The sequence below is a fragment of the Agelaius tricolor genome, unplaced genomic scaffold (assembly GCF_023055355.1).
Source record: "Agelaius tricolor isolate 1412-34295 unplaced genomic scaffold, bAgeTri1.0.p SCAF_1, whole genome shotgun sequence".
Classification (NCBI taxonomy): domain Eukaryota; kingdom Metazoa; phylum Chordata; class Aves; order Passeriformes; family Icteridae; genus Agelaius; species Agelaius tricolor.
The window spans coordinates 864,955-878,628 of NW_027269261.1; the positions used below are offsets into that span (position 1 = coordinate 864,955).

The window sequence follows — 13,674 nt, forward strand, 5'->3', positions numbered from 1 at the left end:
TCAGGTAAGAATTAAAGGGCACACTTAAACATGTCTCTTAGACTGATGGGTCAATTACCCTTGAGAATCTCAAGTTTAGGCAGAAGCTCACATTTATCTGGAGACAAAGTCCCTGTGGTTAAATACTGGGGATGAAATGTGCTGCACAATGGCACAGTGGTGGTCCAGGGCCCATGGCAAACCTCCAGCTGACTTGCCAGAAACCAGGATTCCACATGTGAACAATACAAATGCTCCTGGAACATTTTTCCATGAAATGTTACTGAAGTCTCAGCCTGTTAATTTTTTTAAGCCTGGATAAGCACCAGCAAACAGAGACTTGAAGACAGGTTAGGTCAACCTTCCCTTCCTCCAGTTTCTACTGTGGAAATCACACAGAGAAGTGCAGCCATTCTTTGCCTGGCTGCAGGTTGGAAATAGGTTTTGTGAAGAGAAAAGCATTGGTTTGATCAATATGTTTCATCAGCAACCCCTGAGGTAATTGCTGCAGAGTCAGAGCTCCAGCATTTTGTGCAATTCCTACTTTACAGTTTTAAATGGTTTATGTATTGTCCAATGCACAAGCAAATTTCATCTGGGGTGCAGAGGCCCTTTCTGTCAGGGGGAACTCAAGCATTACACAGGTTTCAGTGGTGCAATGATTATTCTCAGCTCTGTGCTCCCACACACAAGTGGCAATTTGCCACTGCTCAGTATAAATGACCACAGCTCTGGCAACCTCATCATGGAAATGCTCACATGAAATTAACTTTCCTGAGAGCCCAAAAACAATTAAACCACACTAAAGACTTGTAAAACTGGGGAAGAAAAATGCAGAGAGGTTCTGGATGCTGAATTATTTCACTGACATTTTACAAAAATACACCAATTTTCCCCAGAATAAAGAATTGGTTTTGTTTGAAAGAAACTATGTTTCTGCATGTACTTTATCTATATTGATTGGCCTATTGTTATAGGCCAATCAATATAGATGAAGTACATCCTAACCTTACAGACATTTATGTCAGAAAATATGTAATAAAATAAAAGACTCTAAATTGTCAACAGAAAAAATCAAATGGAGCTAAGTAGTAGTAGCTTATTTTCCACATTATTTTCTCATTTTAGTACATTAATGCTTCTATCATCAACAGAGACAGGCACTTGGTCAAAAAGCAGATTTCTCTCCTCAATATGCAGAGGTTCCAAGGAGCTACAGAAAGTTACCAATCCTGAACCTCCCCATCCTGCAGCACTGCACGTGGGCTCTGGCTGGCACAGTGCCCCTGGAGCACTTCAGGACTTGCACACCAACACTCAAGAGCCACAGCACGCTGAGCCAAGGGCTGCTCTCACCTCCAAACCCATCAGGCACGTAGGTTTTGAGCACAATGTTGCAGAACACCGTGGGAAGAGAGAGGGGCTTGTTGCCCTCGTTGCGCAGGGAAATGTGTCTGTAACCTGCCTGCAGCCCATCCAGAGGCAGGATCCTCTGCCCAATCAGCTTGTTGTTGTCATCATACACTGCTATTCTCAGGACAGCAAGGTCAGGCAGGATAACCTGGAAAGCCACAGAGCACATACATGTAATGGCACTGACAGAGCAGCTTCCTCCCCGCCTCCCGTGGGTGAACTCGGTGCCAGAGACTACCAGCACTGCAAGAGCCCAGGTTTCAAAATGAAATCTTTCCTAGAAAGGCTTTTTTCACCCTAAATAACAGGTAGATTTCAGGTTATGTGAATCCTGCAGCTCACAGTTATGCCAGCTAAATATTCTGTGTGTTTATTTCTCATGACTGAAGACTGGTGGCACTGATAAGAAGGCAGGTAAATACTGCATGGGAAATGACAGATACGGCAGCAATCAAAGGGCACGTAGTGCTGGATCAGGAGGAATTATGACAGAGAGATGGGATTTGGGATGCATCCAAAAGGGCAAGGAGAGTGCAAGCACAGGCTGCTGGGGATGTGTGAGCTGCTGCAATGTGTGCTGCACTCAGGACATGGCTCAAGGCATGCACGGGAGCAGGGATGCTGCAGCCTCCTGGCCCTGCCCAGCTGGGCTGACAGGGCAGGAACAGAGACCCCCCTGCCCTCCCTGCAGCACAGGGGCTGCCTCTGGGCATGCAGCAGCCAGAGGAGGCAGACCAGCAGAGTGCAGCTCCTCTGCCAGCCCACCCCAGTCATAGACTGGGACAGATTTCCCTCCTTCCCTCCCTGGTGCTACTCCCCAAGGCCTGTGGGATACAAGGGAAGAGCTCAGGGAGCTGTGTCTGCCTGCTCCCTTACACCTTCCCCTGCCACTCCCATTCTCAGCCTTCGGGGGCACAAAATAAAGGCTGCTCTTGGTCTCTGAACCCATGGGAGCAGCTCACGGATATCCTGCTCTACTCAACTACAGCTCAGCACTCCCAGCACAGGCCACCACCAGCACCTGCTCCCTCCTCCCCTCAACACAACAGAGGGACAACACAGAACCCAGGTCAGAGCAACTGAAACCTTATTTTAACTAAAATAAATATGAGAAAACGTGACAGGAGAACAATCAAACACAGTACCTGAGAACAACTGTGTGGGGTTAAGCATCAGCCTGAGGAGAACACTGCAACTCAAGCAGGGCAGGTAAGATGTTTCCCCTAAAGGTCACAGACCAGCACATCTTTCATTACATGATGCTCTTTGACACAGATTTGCCAGGGAGGGGACTGAGTTTATTGTTCCCTCTGCATTAATTTGTTCTGTGGCATCCTGCTAGGTATTTCCACCCTCTCATGATCTTTTAGCACTGTGCACCCAGTGCCTTCAGCATATCCAGCTGGGGGAATCCTTCCTGCTGTGTTCCTGCCACCCACCTGCTGGATCTCCAGTGGATGCTGATTACATTGCTAGCTATGATAAGGGCCTGAGGTGAAGAAAAATAATCTCTTGGCTGATCTACAAGTTCAAGAGAGTGTGCGACCACAGGATTGCTCACTGGAGAGCAGTAATGAGAAATACTGGCCTCAGCCTCTGTACCCATGTCCCAGCACACAGGCTGCACTGGAATTTCTGGCCCTTTTGATGTAAGAAATCAGACAGCAGCAGCTGCTGGTCACATGGCCAGCAAGCCATGGGCAGCCACATTGCTTGTACATGAAGCATCTTCCCTGTGCTCCTCACACACAGAGGAAAGCACCTGAAGTCACATTCCTTCCAGAATATGAGTTCAGAAAAAAATCTTGCATCAACTCAATTTCTCTTAAAAACTGGCAATGCTGTTAGGAAAGCAGATTAAGTGTGTAATATACCCAGGTGTGAAGAGCTATCACCACTCGGCAAAAAGTCTGACATTTGGACTAGGAGTCTGAACTTTGGAATAAAAGAGCAACAATTCTGCATGACAACAAAACAGGTGTAAGCAAAACAGATGTTATCCAAGACAGCACTGTAACACATGTAGTCTGGATGAAACTCCAGGCAACAGAAGAAAAATAAAATAAATGTGTATATATATGTGTGTATCACATATATATAAAGACTGAGAGATAAAAACTGAACACGGACAAATGGTCTCTCTCTTTAAATCCCCCATGCCAAGAAAAAAAGGGTTGTTTTTTCTTTCAGTATTGGAAAAAAATAAAAAAATAAAGAAGAAGGTACATGATGCACATGGACCACTGAAGGAGGGAGCTGGCAACACGCCTGAGGAACACAGCACCCTTCCAACTTTTCCATGTAATGACATTGACCTTAGCTTTGGATGCAGCATCTCACCTGCCCTCTGGGCTGAAGGAACAGTGCAAGATAGCAGCCACTGCCAGGGCAGGGAAGAAGGAATCTCCAGGGAATGATGGTGTCCACCAGCGGGGCTCACTCTGAGCAGACTGCATACCTTGAACACAGGCATGGTCACAGAGGAGGTGGCTACCTCCAAGTGGGAGGAGGAAGCAAAGGGGAGGAAAAAGCCAAATGGAAACAAAAACAACAAAAAAATCATGTGATAGCTACAGAGGTTATCCGTTAGAAAAATAAAACCAAAGCAAAACCAAAAAGAAAACAGAACCAAAACAAGGCAAAACCAAGCAGGCTCCTGAAAGCTGCCTTCAGCTTTCCATGTTCACAGCGGCAACCGGGGCCCTAGAACCCTGGCCATGGAGCAGCACTCGTCTGGGTGAGCAGGGAGGGCTGGCTCAGAGGGCAGGGCAGCCAGGGCACAGCAGGGCAGGCTGGGCCCTGCACAGACGCCATCCTACCTTCCTGAAGACAAAGGACTCCTCGTTGTACACGGGGTTCAGGCCGTTGTTCATCACCATGCGCGTGCGGAACTCCTTGCGGATGGTGTCCGTGGGCAGCCCGTACATGTCCACCTCCACGTAGGTGCCAATCTTCTTGTCTGACAGGAACTGCCCAGAGATCACCTGCAACACAGCAACAGAGCAGGGAAAGGCGCTGCAGAGCAGGGATATGGGAAATGGAGGTCATTTCTTACTGACATTGCTCCGAGAAATGGTTTACAGCTAACAGATGCATTTAGTTCCTCGTGCGCAAAGGGTGCATTTCAAACTGCACCTCCTTGGAAAAGCTCCTGGGATCAGACATGGAAATACAGCCTTCACCTGAAATAGTACTGCCAGCAGTGTCTCCCAGATATATGTATGAAAACACTGAATGGAACAACCAGAGCTGGCACTGCTATTCCACAACTTCTAACACTCTTCAGAAGCACTTTTTTCTATGATTTCTATAATTTTCTATGATCTTGAGTACAAAGGTGAAAGGAAACTCTTGCTCTGCTTTCACTCGGGTGAAGGTTTGAAGCTGATCACAAATCAGTCTGACTCCATATTATGTGTTTGGAAAGTGCAGGATGCTTAAAAAGTGAAAAAACCAAAACCCCACAGGATTCCTCAGTATTGTTAGAGATATGAAGATTTGTTGCCATTTCACCCCAAGTCAAGATTAATCTAGCCACAGCAGGTGATTACTCCAGGGAAAATTTTTATTTCACCAAGATGATCTATTATTTAAAAATACAGCTAATGTTTTCATTACTACAAGCAAGGAGGGAAGAAAAAGACTGAAACATGATTTCACAGACCTAAGCTCATTCCAGATCCTGTTGTTTGCATGACCTAACATCCTTCTGCAGAACACTCTGGATAACAGATCTGAAAAGTTTTGTGGCTGAGGGGTATCATTGCTGGCTTTTGCTCCACTCAACTCCTTAATTACAAAATTTGTATGGAATTTTATACTAGTTTTAGTCACAAAAGAAAGGTAACTGTCAAAATACATGACCTAGGAACCATCTGATCCCACTTCCTTCTGGGAGGGGCTGTGCTTTGATTACCATTTAAGAAAACATCTGGAATGCATGAGGAATGCTTGGCCAGCGAGGGTGTGAAACTGAAATGCAGCACATGAAAAATGCTAAATGAAAGGTGAGGTCTTTTGCTCACCAAGCAGGTTTCACCATTGTCAGCCTCCTCCCAGAACTGGGTACCTGACCATGCTGTGGAACTGCAGCAGGAGCTTTATGGACTTTGTTACTCACAGATAACTCCAGAGAAAGGGCCTGCCTCACACCAACATCTTTCTCCAATAATTTTGAAGATATCCTGTCCCTGTGTGCTCAGACTCCTCCCTGCTCTGTGGGGACAAGTGATGCTGTGCAATTCCATACTGTGCATGGGAAGGAACTTCACTCCTTTATCTGTTTGTGTGGGCTCATGGATTTCAAAAAGACCACCAAGGCTGTCAGAACACCACAATGTGTAGTAACACATCATTTCCAATTCTATCATATTCCACTCAGATCAAGGAAACAAAGGCATCTTAGCCAGCAATATTAAAAAAGAAAAAAAAAAGAAACCGATGTGCTGAAATCTGCACAGTCCAAGCACATTGAGTGCATATATCCAATTTCTGGTGATTCTAAATGTGCTCTTGGGTGTGATGGCAGCTGGCTCTGCTGCCTTACCTGCACAGAACACGTTGCAGCAATAACACCATCCACAGGAGTTTCAGAGAACGGGTCGAACGTCCTGTCTGGTCGTCGCATGAAATCTGGCTTTAGTAGGTACCTTATTGCAAGGGGAAAAAGAGAAAATTACCCTTGACTGGAAATTAAAGTGGTATTAAATGCATATGAAATGGATGTTCTGCCTTTAAACAATGAGCTCCCCTACAGCAGTGTAAAATACAGACTCATTCCAGCTGCAAGTGTGAGGAAGCAAAAGAAAGTACTATGGTTGTCTGGAACACAGATAAACACTAATTTTCATTTTGAATTACCAGCTACTGAGAGATGGAATCAATCTGGGATTTTAAGGTAAAAATAAATGTAATATAATCAAGGACATTTCAAAACAACTGAATAATACAGTTAAAAAATGCAGGGAGTCACCATGTAATAAAACACAGATGCTCTCATCTGTTTTAATTCTTTAACACTTTGGAAAATCACAGAGGGATTTTTCAATGTTATTTTTCCAGATGAAGCAGCTCCTTATGGTTCAAGACTCATACACTAAATTTCAGCTTGAAGCTGATTTTTTCATTGTGGTTACGAAACCTTGGGGGAAAGAGCTGATAATGTCAGTGCTGACAGATTGTTAATTATAGCAGCATGAAAGGTACCACCACAATAACACTCACAATGCCTCCCTGAGGACCTCACACTGCATCACCATATCAATGAAGCCAATTTGTGCTCTGGTGCACCAAAACCCAAGGATTCTGCCACCAAAATGAAACAGCAGTTGGTCACTGCAGAAAGGCTGCACATTACAGACATTCCCTTCCACTGATGCAAGAAAAGGTGCAACTGGAAAAATCTTGCTAATTCTGCAACCCTGACAGACAAAGCTGCTTGAAGATGAATTTTTATCCACCCTTAGCCTCTAGTGAATCACTGGTACACAATATGATAAAGGCCTAGACAGAATTCAGGGATTAAAAAAGGCTAGAAAAATTCCAGTGGAAAGAATGTCAGTGCTTTCATCCATTTCTTAATAACACTGTTTCTGTTTGGAAGTAATATTACTCTTTTTTCTTCCATTAAAAATGTTTTCCTTCCATTAGAAAAGTGATTTCTTAATATTTGGTTAATTTAAAGCAGGTTGGGGCAGAAGGGAACTAACTCTGCTTAGCCTCTGTTTTCAGCCTGCTGCAATAAGAAATGCTGAAATGACCTTGTTTGATCAGCATGAAAGCTGCAAATCTGAGAAAAGAGGAGTACAGGCAGAAGGAAATAGTTTTTCATTTCCCTTCTGTGACTGAAACACCACCACATTTACAATGCATATCAAACATTACCACTACATTATTATCAAAACACTGATGTAAGAACCCAGGAATTTAGTTGGTAACTTTGCCTGTCCTTCAGAGACTTTGGCAAAATTAAGCAGGTACTCTTTTACTAAGTTGGTGGGTCCAACAAGAAAGGAACCAAACTCTGGCATAAGAAAGCTTTGGTTTTCTTCTATTCTTGTTGTTTTGATTGAAATTGCAGAGTGCACCTTTGTCAAAGCCAAGAGCCTCTCCTGGAGTGCTCACAGCTGCAATAAAGGCATGGCATGGCCAAGCACTCTGTGCCCATTCTGCAAACGAGCAATTTTACCAAGCTCCATCTAGCCAGACTTTCTCTCTGAGTAAGATCTGCAGCAGTAAAAGAGTAGCTCCTTCCCTGGAAGAGTCTGCAGATTCTCATGTGTTTCTGGACTGCATTTCCTGTGATTCATTAAACTTCTCCTTTTCTCCTGCTGCTAATGACCAGTCCGTCCTATTAAGGTCTATCAACATTTGAGAAAAATCTATCAGCATTCCTTGAACATCCTTTGTCATGCAAAAATAATGAGCATGAGCTTAGATGAAACACTTCGGGATTCTCTGTGAAATCTGTGCTCCAATTAAGAGTGCACAGATTAAAAATATGTTCCCTATGCACTCAGATTCCACTTGTCCAAGTAAATTTGGCAATTCTGTGAACTGTGCAATGAATCTCCACTCTGAGGCACATCTTCAAAGAAAGGCTGAGAGCAGAAGGTGGAGATGGATTTGAATAACTGTGTACAGTATTCATGATCTTCATAATATGAACACAATGCCTCTTGGATCTCATTTAAAAACTGGGCATAATTAAAAGTATACTCATTAGAATACCTCCTTTTGGGGGATAATGCTCCCTGAACTCTGCTGATTTCTACTCCTCACCTAGCATCCCATTTTCCTTTTGTAACACATAATTAATAGTGACAAAATCTTATTAAAACTTTAGTGAAGGACCCTGATGCACAGTGACAACAGTTTAAATCACATCACTCACCCGCACGATCCATTGTACTCAAACTTTCCTTGATTCAACTGCATTGCTAAATCTGCCAAAAGAGAGAATTTACTCACTTTCCTGCTGAATAATGCAGATCATGAACTAGATCAGAAAATAAGACTGATTTTCCAGAATACTAAGTTTAAATAAAAGTTTAGTTTAATGCATATAAAACCTACAGCTAAGAAATAATAGGAAGCAACAGGAAAACTTCATATTTTTTTCACAGGAGTAACAGCTTTACCAAGCATGCTGAAGTCCATGCTGGGCTTAGGAAACAGTATTTCCCTGAATTCAAACACACTTGGCAGGCAGGGAGGTAACAGCTGTGGACATGCCAAGTGCCTGGGATGGGATTTCCATCATCTACCTTTTGGTATTTACAGTGCAGATCAGTATCTACATTTCTGCAGATCACCTTCAATAACAGAGTGATACAGGAGCTTTAACAGTGCAAATAACCTCAGAATAACAAATATACTAGAGGAGACAGCCTTGAGGAACGAATTCCATCACAATGACAACCACCTCTGATGAAGCTGCCTGCAGCCTGATGTCTCAAAGAAGGTGAGGTGCATGTCCCACTGGTTTTCTGAGGACTTAGCTGAATAAAATACCACACCAAGAAACCACAAAGATCACAGCAGCACTGCTTAGTTTCAACATTTAAAAGCATGTGAGTTTTAGTGAGTGCACTGTTACAGCACTGCTAGGGGAACACATACCATGTAACAATCTCCCTCTCATCCAGCCTTCTCCAGAACTCTGAAAAAATGAAATGTTTTCCTATAGCTTTCTACTTACACAAGAATACAACCTCCTGCTTTAGCAACAAAACAGGTATTTCTCTTGCCCAACTGATTGTACCTTCAAAGGGAACAAAATCTGTTCTGTTATACAAAATACAAGATTGTCCTATGCCCATACCAGTTATTACTGGAGTTACTGGGCAGCTGTAACTTTTATTTCCTCAGTCATCTTGACAGCACATCTGGATCACAGAAGAGGAACACAGGAAAGTTGCTGATTTCCACTTAGACAACTGCTACTCTTAATGTGCAATTTAAAGGGGTTGGGAATGACATGCAGTGGGCAGAGGCAGTGCTGGGAGCAGAGTGAGGTTTGTATTTCTGCTCCAGCCTCCCTGGCATGCCCACTGAACGCTCTACAAGCAGCAGATTCCAGTGTATCCCTTCTCCTGCCTCCTCAGCTGGTGAGCCTGGGGCACAGCTTTGCAGGACAGAACTCAGGGGATGACCAAGAGGAGTGTCTGCTGTACCAAAGACACTGTTCAGGGACAAGGAAATGAGCACAAAAGCACTGCCACAGCCAGAGAAAGGCAATGGGAATTGGGTCTGTTACATATCTGACTGAAAACATTCCCAGATAAATTTAAAAACTCAGTCAAAACAGCAGAAAGCCTGCCCTGCTATACTCACAGCTTCACTGAACAGGAACAGTACATCTCCTCTCAGACCACCCTGTGGAGAGGGCATTTCCATTCCCTGGCATCATTCTCTCAGCTGGGATCTCAGACCTGAGCACATGACTGCTAGCACTTCCCAACAACTGGTCTAGAAATGCATTTGTCACACAGTCATTACTTTTTACCATCTCAATCAGTGCATTCCATCTTTGCTTTGCAGACATGCACCCAACTGTGCCAGAGCTGTGTTTTGTGAAAGCACCGATTTCCCTGTAATTAACACTTTTTATTAATAAAAGCCATTTCAGTGGAAAGATGCAGCGCTCCATTATTTTTCCACAAAAGGGGACGGAATTTTCCTTCTGTGCATGGCTGTTTTTACTGCTCCTTGTCTCACGCTCCCGTGCTCCCACCCCGCTGCATTATTCAGCCATATGTCTGTTTCCTGCAGAAATGCCAGCAGCAAATCCACGGCATCTGGCTGGCAGTCACTGCCCAGGCCATTCTTTAGGAGAGAGGGTCACTGCTGCCTACCTGGGGTCTGATAGTTCAGTGAGACCATCTGGCAGCCAGCGTTCCAGAAAATCTGTGGCATGTAATTACTGGAATCCACACGGCCCCCCTTGGGGTAAATCCGACTCATCTGCCGCTTGTTGTAGCTGGGGAGTCCATCAAGGAAATCAAACAAACACCACAGAGGTGCAGAGGCATGGCCTATAACCTCCAGCATTGCAACAGCAAAACACTCCTCTTGTTACTCTCACTATCTCTCCTTCCTGAGGTACTTCCCCTTTCCCTTTGTAGACATGCAACACTAAATGTAGAAAGGTGCACTGGTTTGTTTTAGGACTGGCAGGAAAGTGGGATGAGGAGGTGAAAGGATACATCCCAAACTCAATGGCATGAGTCTTCAAATCTCACCATCAAATCTCACTACCAAAGGATACTTCCCAAACTCAATGGCATGAGTCTTCAAATCTCACTGTCAAATCTCAGTATCAAATCTCACCATCAGATCTCACCATCACTCCTTGCATGAAGTAGGAGAAATGCCCCTTTCCCTTTGTAGACTAAACACTAAATGCAGAAAGGTGCACTGGTTTATTTTAGGATTGCTAAGAAGGTGGGATGAGGAGGTGAAAGGATACTTCACAAACTCAATGGCATGAGTCTTCAAATAGCCCAGTCCAACAGACTCGTTGAAGGAGGACATGTTATGGTGAATATTACGTTCTAGAAAGAAAAGACAAGACATTTTAAAACACCTCTAATGATGAATCACATTCAAAATCATGCACTATAAACAGCAGGACACAGCAGTTTTTGGTCTCTTTCCCCATTATCTATTACTCATAGAATCAAATTATAGTGATAAGAAATTTCATAGAATCAAATTACAGTAAAGAGAAATTTCATAGAATCAAATTACAGCAATGAGAAATTTCATAGAATCAAATTACAGCAATGAGAAATTTCATAGTATTTCTGACTCGCTTCTCTGTTTCTCTCCTTGGGAAATCAACAACATTTTCCTTTTTTGTTTAGGACAACATTGTTATTCAGAGCCTGCACTGTGTGGTAGATAAGGCAAAGCAACATGATAAATTGTCTGGTGTGCAGTATCAGCTCACTGCTGCCCACTGTGACAGCTGTGCTCACCTAACTGCAGAGAGAGATGAACTAAAAAAAAGCATTTCAGTTGGGAAGGCCCACGGAAGAGAACCAACCTCAACAGCTTCCTGTTCTCCCAGTAACTGAGTGACTCCGTGTGGATGACGAATGGAATTACATGCTAGCTTCACATCCAAGGAAACAGGTCTACAAGCATACTGATGATGGTCATTAAACTATCAAAGTCTTATGCCTTTATTTCTAAATTCAGGAAATGTAGAGATTAAAAAGCTACCTAGGTTAAGCAAATACTTGTATTTCATTCAACCTTTTATGTTACCTTCTGCTACATCGAAACCTTGAAATTTTACAGGCTGAGCATAGTTGACCATTGTTGATAAATATGGATGTATATTGGTTGTGGCACCTACATATTTGTAAGATGCCATCCACGCTTGTTCATCTTCCACAGTTACTAAACCCTGGAAACACATTAAAAAGAACAATCACCAATTCTGTCTGCAAACACTGCTGCTGGGTTTTTCAAAGGTGGGACAAAATTATAGCCAAATCTGCAGAAGGTTAAAGACAGTGCAAATTAATACAAGAAAAGTGGAAGTTTAGTGTCACAAGTTAAAATTTATTTTCTTGCTGAGATAAGACTCTCAATTTTGCAGGATGCATGCAAGAGGGCTGATGATAGAAAAGCTCCTAAGCAATGGGCAAATATTACATGAAGTTAGTAGGACAACACTGGCATAAAAGCTAAATATTCCAACAGCCTAAACAATACCGGGAGATAATGATCCATCTTTGTCAAATAAATTCCAAAAAGCGTTATTTAATATGCATTTTCTGATAGAAACTGTGTGTACTTGGCACTCAGTAGAAGACACAGTACCAAGTTCATATTCTTATCCACTTCAACTGATAAAAACCTCAATCCATCACCTATATAAATATGCACTTTATTTATAACTGAACTTAAGAGTTTTCTACAAGTATCTCATCTGCTAGAAACCCACATCAGGAGGCATTTCTTAATTGGCTCTCCCTGTCCAATATGTGCCTTCCCCTAAACCAGTTTGAAACACATTCTTTTCACTGAAATGAAAAAAGAAAAAAAAATCTCTGTCAAGCTAAACAATCTCTGCAAATTCATCATGTTTTTCCCACACATGCATCTTCGGTTGCTCTCCTACCAAAAAACCTGCCTGTAGGCTGACAGTGACCTCCAGCTGGGAAGTACAAAGTGTATTCAGACACTCAGACTGCAGCTCGGGGCTTGGCAGAAGCTCTCCCCCATCACTGACTCAGGAAACAGTCAGGAAGAGGAAGCTGTACCAGGCCCTTGGAGGAAAATGCAGCTCACAGAACCTGCAATACTGCAGCCCATTCACTCCCTGAGGTGGGAGAGTAAAGGAAAAGTGAACCCACTTACCAGAATGGTGGCACATCCCCAAGAATGAAACCCACGTGAACCGGAAGCACTTATGCCTTGCTATGAGATGATTATAGTCACAAGGAACACAATTTTCTGACTGCACAGAATGACTGAGTTAGCAGAATGAGTCCAGGTACACATTGTTGTATGTGCATTTTGGACTGAATTAAACTTCCAGCAGCCCATGAACTGACACCACATTTTAATGCTGATCATCAGGGCTCAACCCAACTGCTTTTCAGAAATGTGCATGCTGAGGTTTCACAAATCTGATCCTAAAATATGCCCACAGCACATCCCTGTGTTTAAAAAAAAAAAAAAAGCCTGTTTTCTACTTTGTTGTTACTAGGTCAATAGCTGTTTATAGAGCTTAGGTCAAATTCAGGCCAGATTTATTCACTGAAACCAGTTCTTTTCAGTGTCTTAACTTCTGAAAGGCCATTAACTCAGGCAGAACCGATCACCCATCCCCTAAAGCCCAGGGCTCCTAAAGTGCCTGCTTTGACTGCTCAGAACAGCTGATCTCAATTAACTGTCCTGATCCACCCACACCTACAAGCAAAGGAGCCCCAGGGAAAAGGGAGCCCCAGGGATTGTGGTGCCTCAGTGCCAGGCAATGGCACCCTGCAGGTGCAGCCCTGTGACTGCATCAGTGACACTTTGGCTCTAAGACAATGCACCAGCCATTGGTTTTATCTTATTCCCTTGCAGACCCCTCATTTTTAGAGTAGGGCTATACTCTGCACTGTTCACAACTTTAAAACTGTGAGTTAAGAAAGGGGCAAGGATGGAATGTTTCCTAAAGTCTGCAGAAACAAAGGAATGGTTAGGCCAGCACAGGAGCCTTGTAGGGGATAGAGAAGACAAGAGGGAAAAGTTGATCTCCATGTCATTTACACCTCCCCA

At 43.4% G+C, this 13,674-nt stretch overlaps 1 protein-coding gene across 10 annotated transcripts in view; it reads right to left on the bottom strand.

Annotated features, from left to right (window-relative positions):
- The window catches only part of PLCB4 (phospholipase C beta 4), a 178,212-nt gene that overhangs the window by 28,870 nt on the left and 135,668 nt on the right, over positions 1–13,674 (bottom strand). For all 10 annotated transcript variants that reach the window (XM_071438822.1, XM_071439500.1, XM_071439323.1 and 7 more), the window contains 7 exons: positions 11,665–11,806; positions 10,862–10,946; positions 10,248–10,372; positions 8,285–8,336; positions 5,939–6,041; positions 4,212–4,376; positions 1,336–1,540 (listed from right to left, as the gene is read on the bottom strand). In XM_071438822.1, the coding sequence (XP_071294923.1) occupies positions 1,336–1,540; positions 4,212–4,376; positions 5,939–6,041; positions 8,285–8,336; positions 10,248–10,372; positions 10,862–10,946; positions 11,665–11,806 (877 nt within the window). The remainder of the gene's footprint in view (positions 1–1,335; positions 1,541–4,211; positions 4,377–5,938; positions 6,042–8,284; positions 8,337–10,247; positions 10,373–10,861; positions 10,947–11,664; positions 11,807–13,674) is intronic.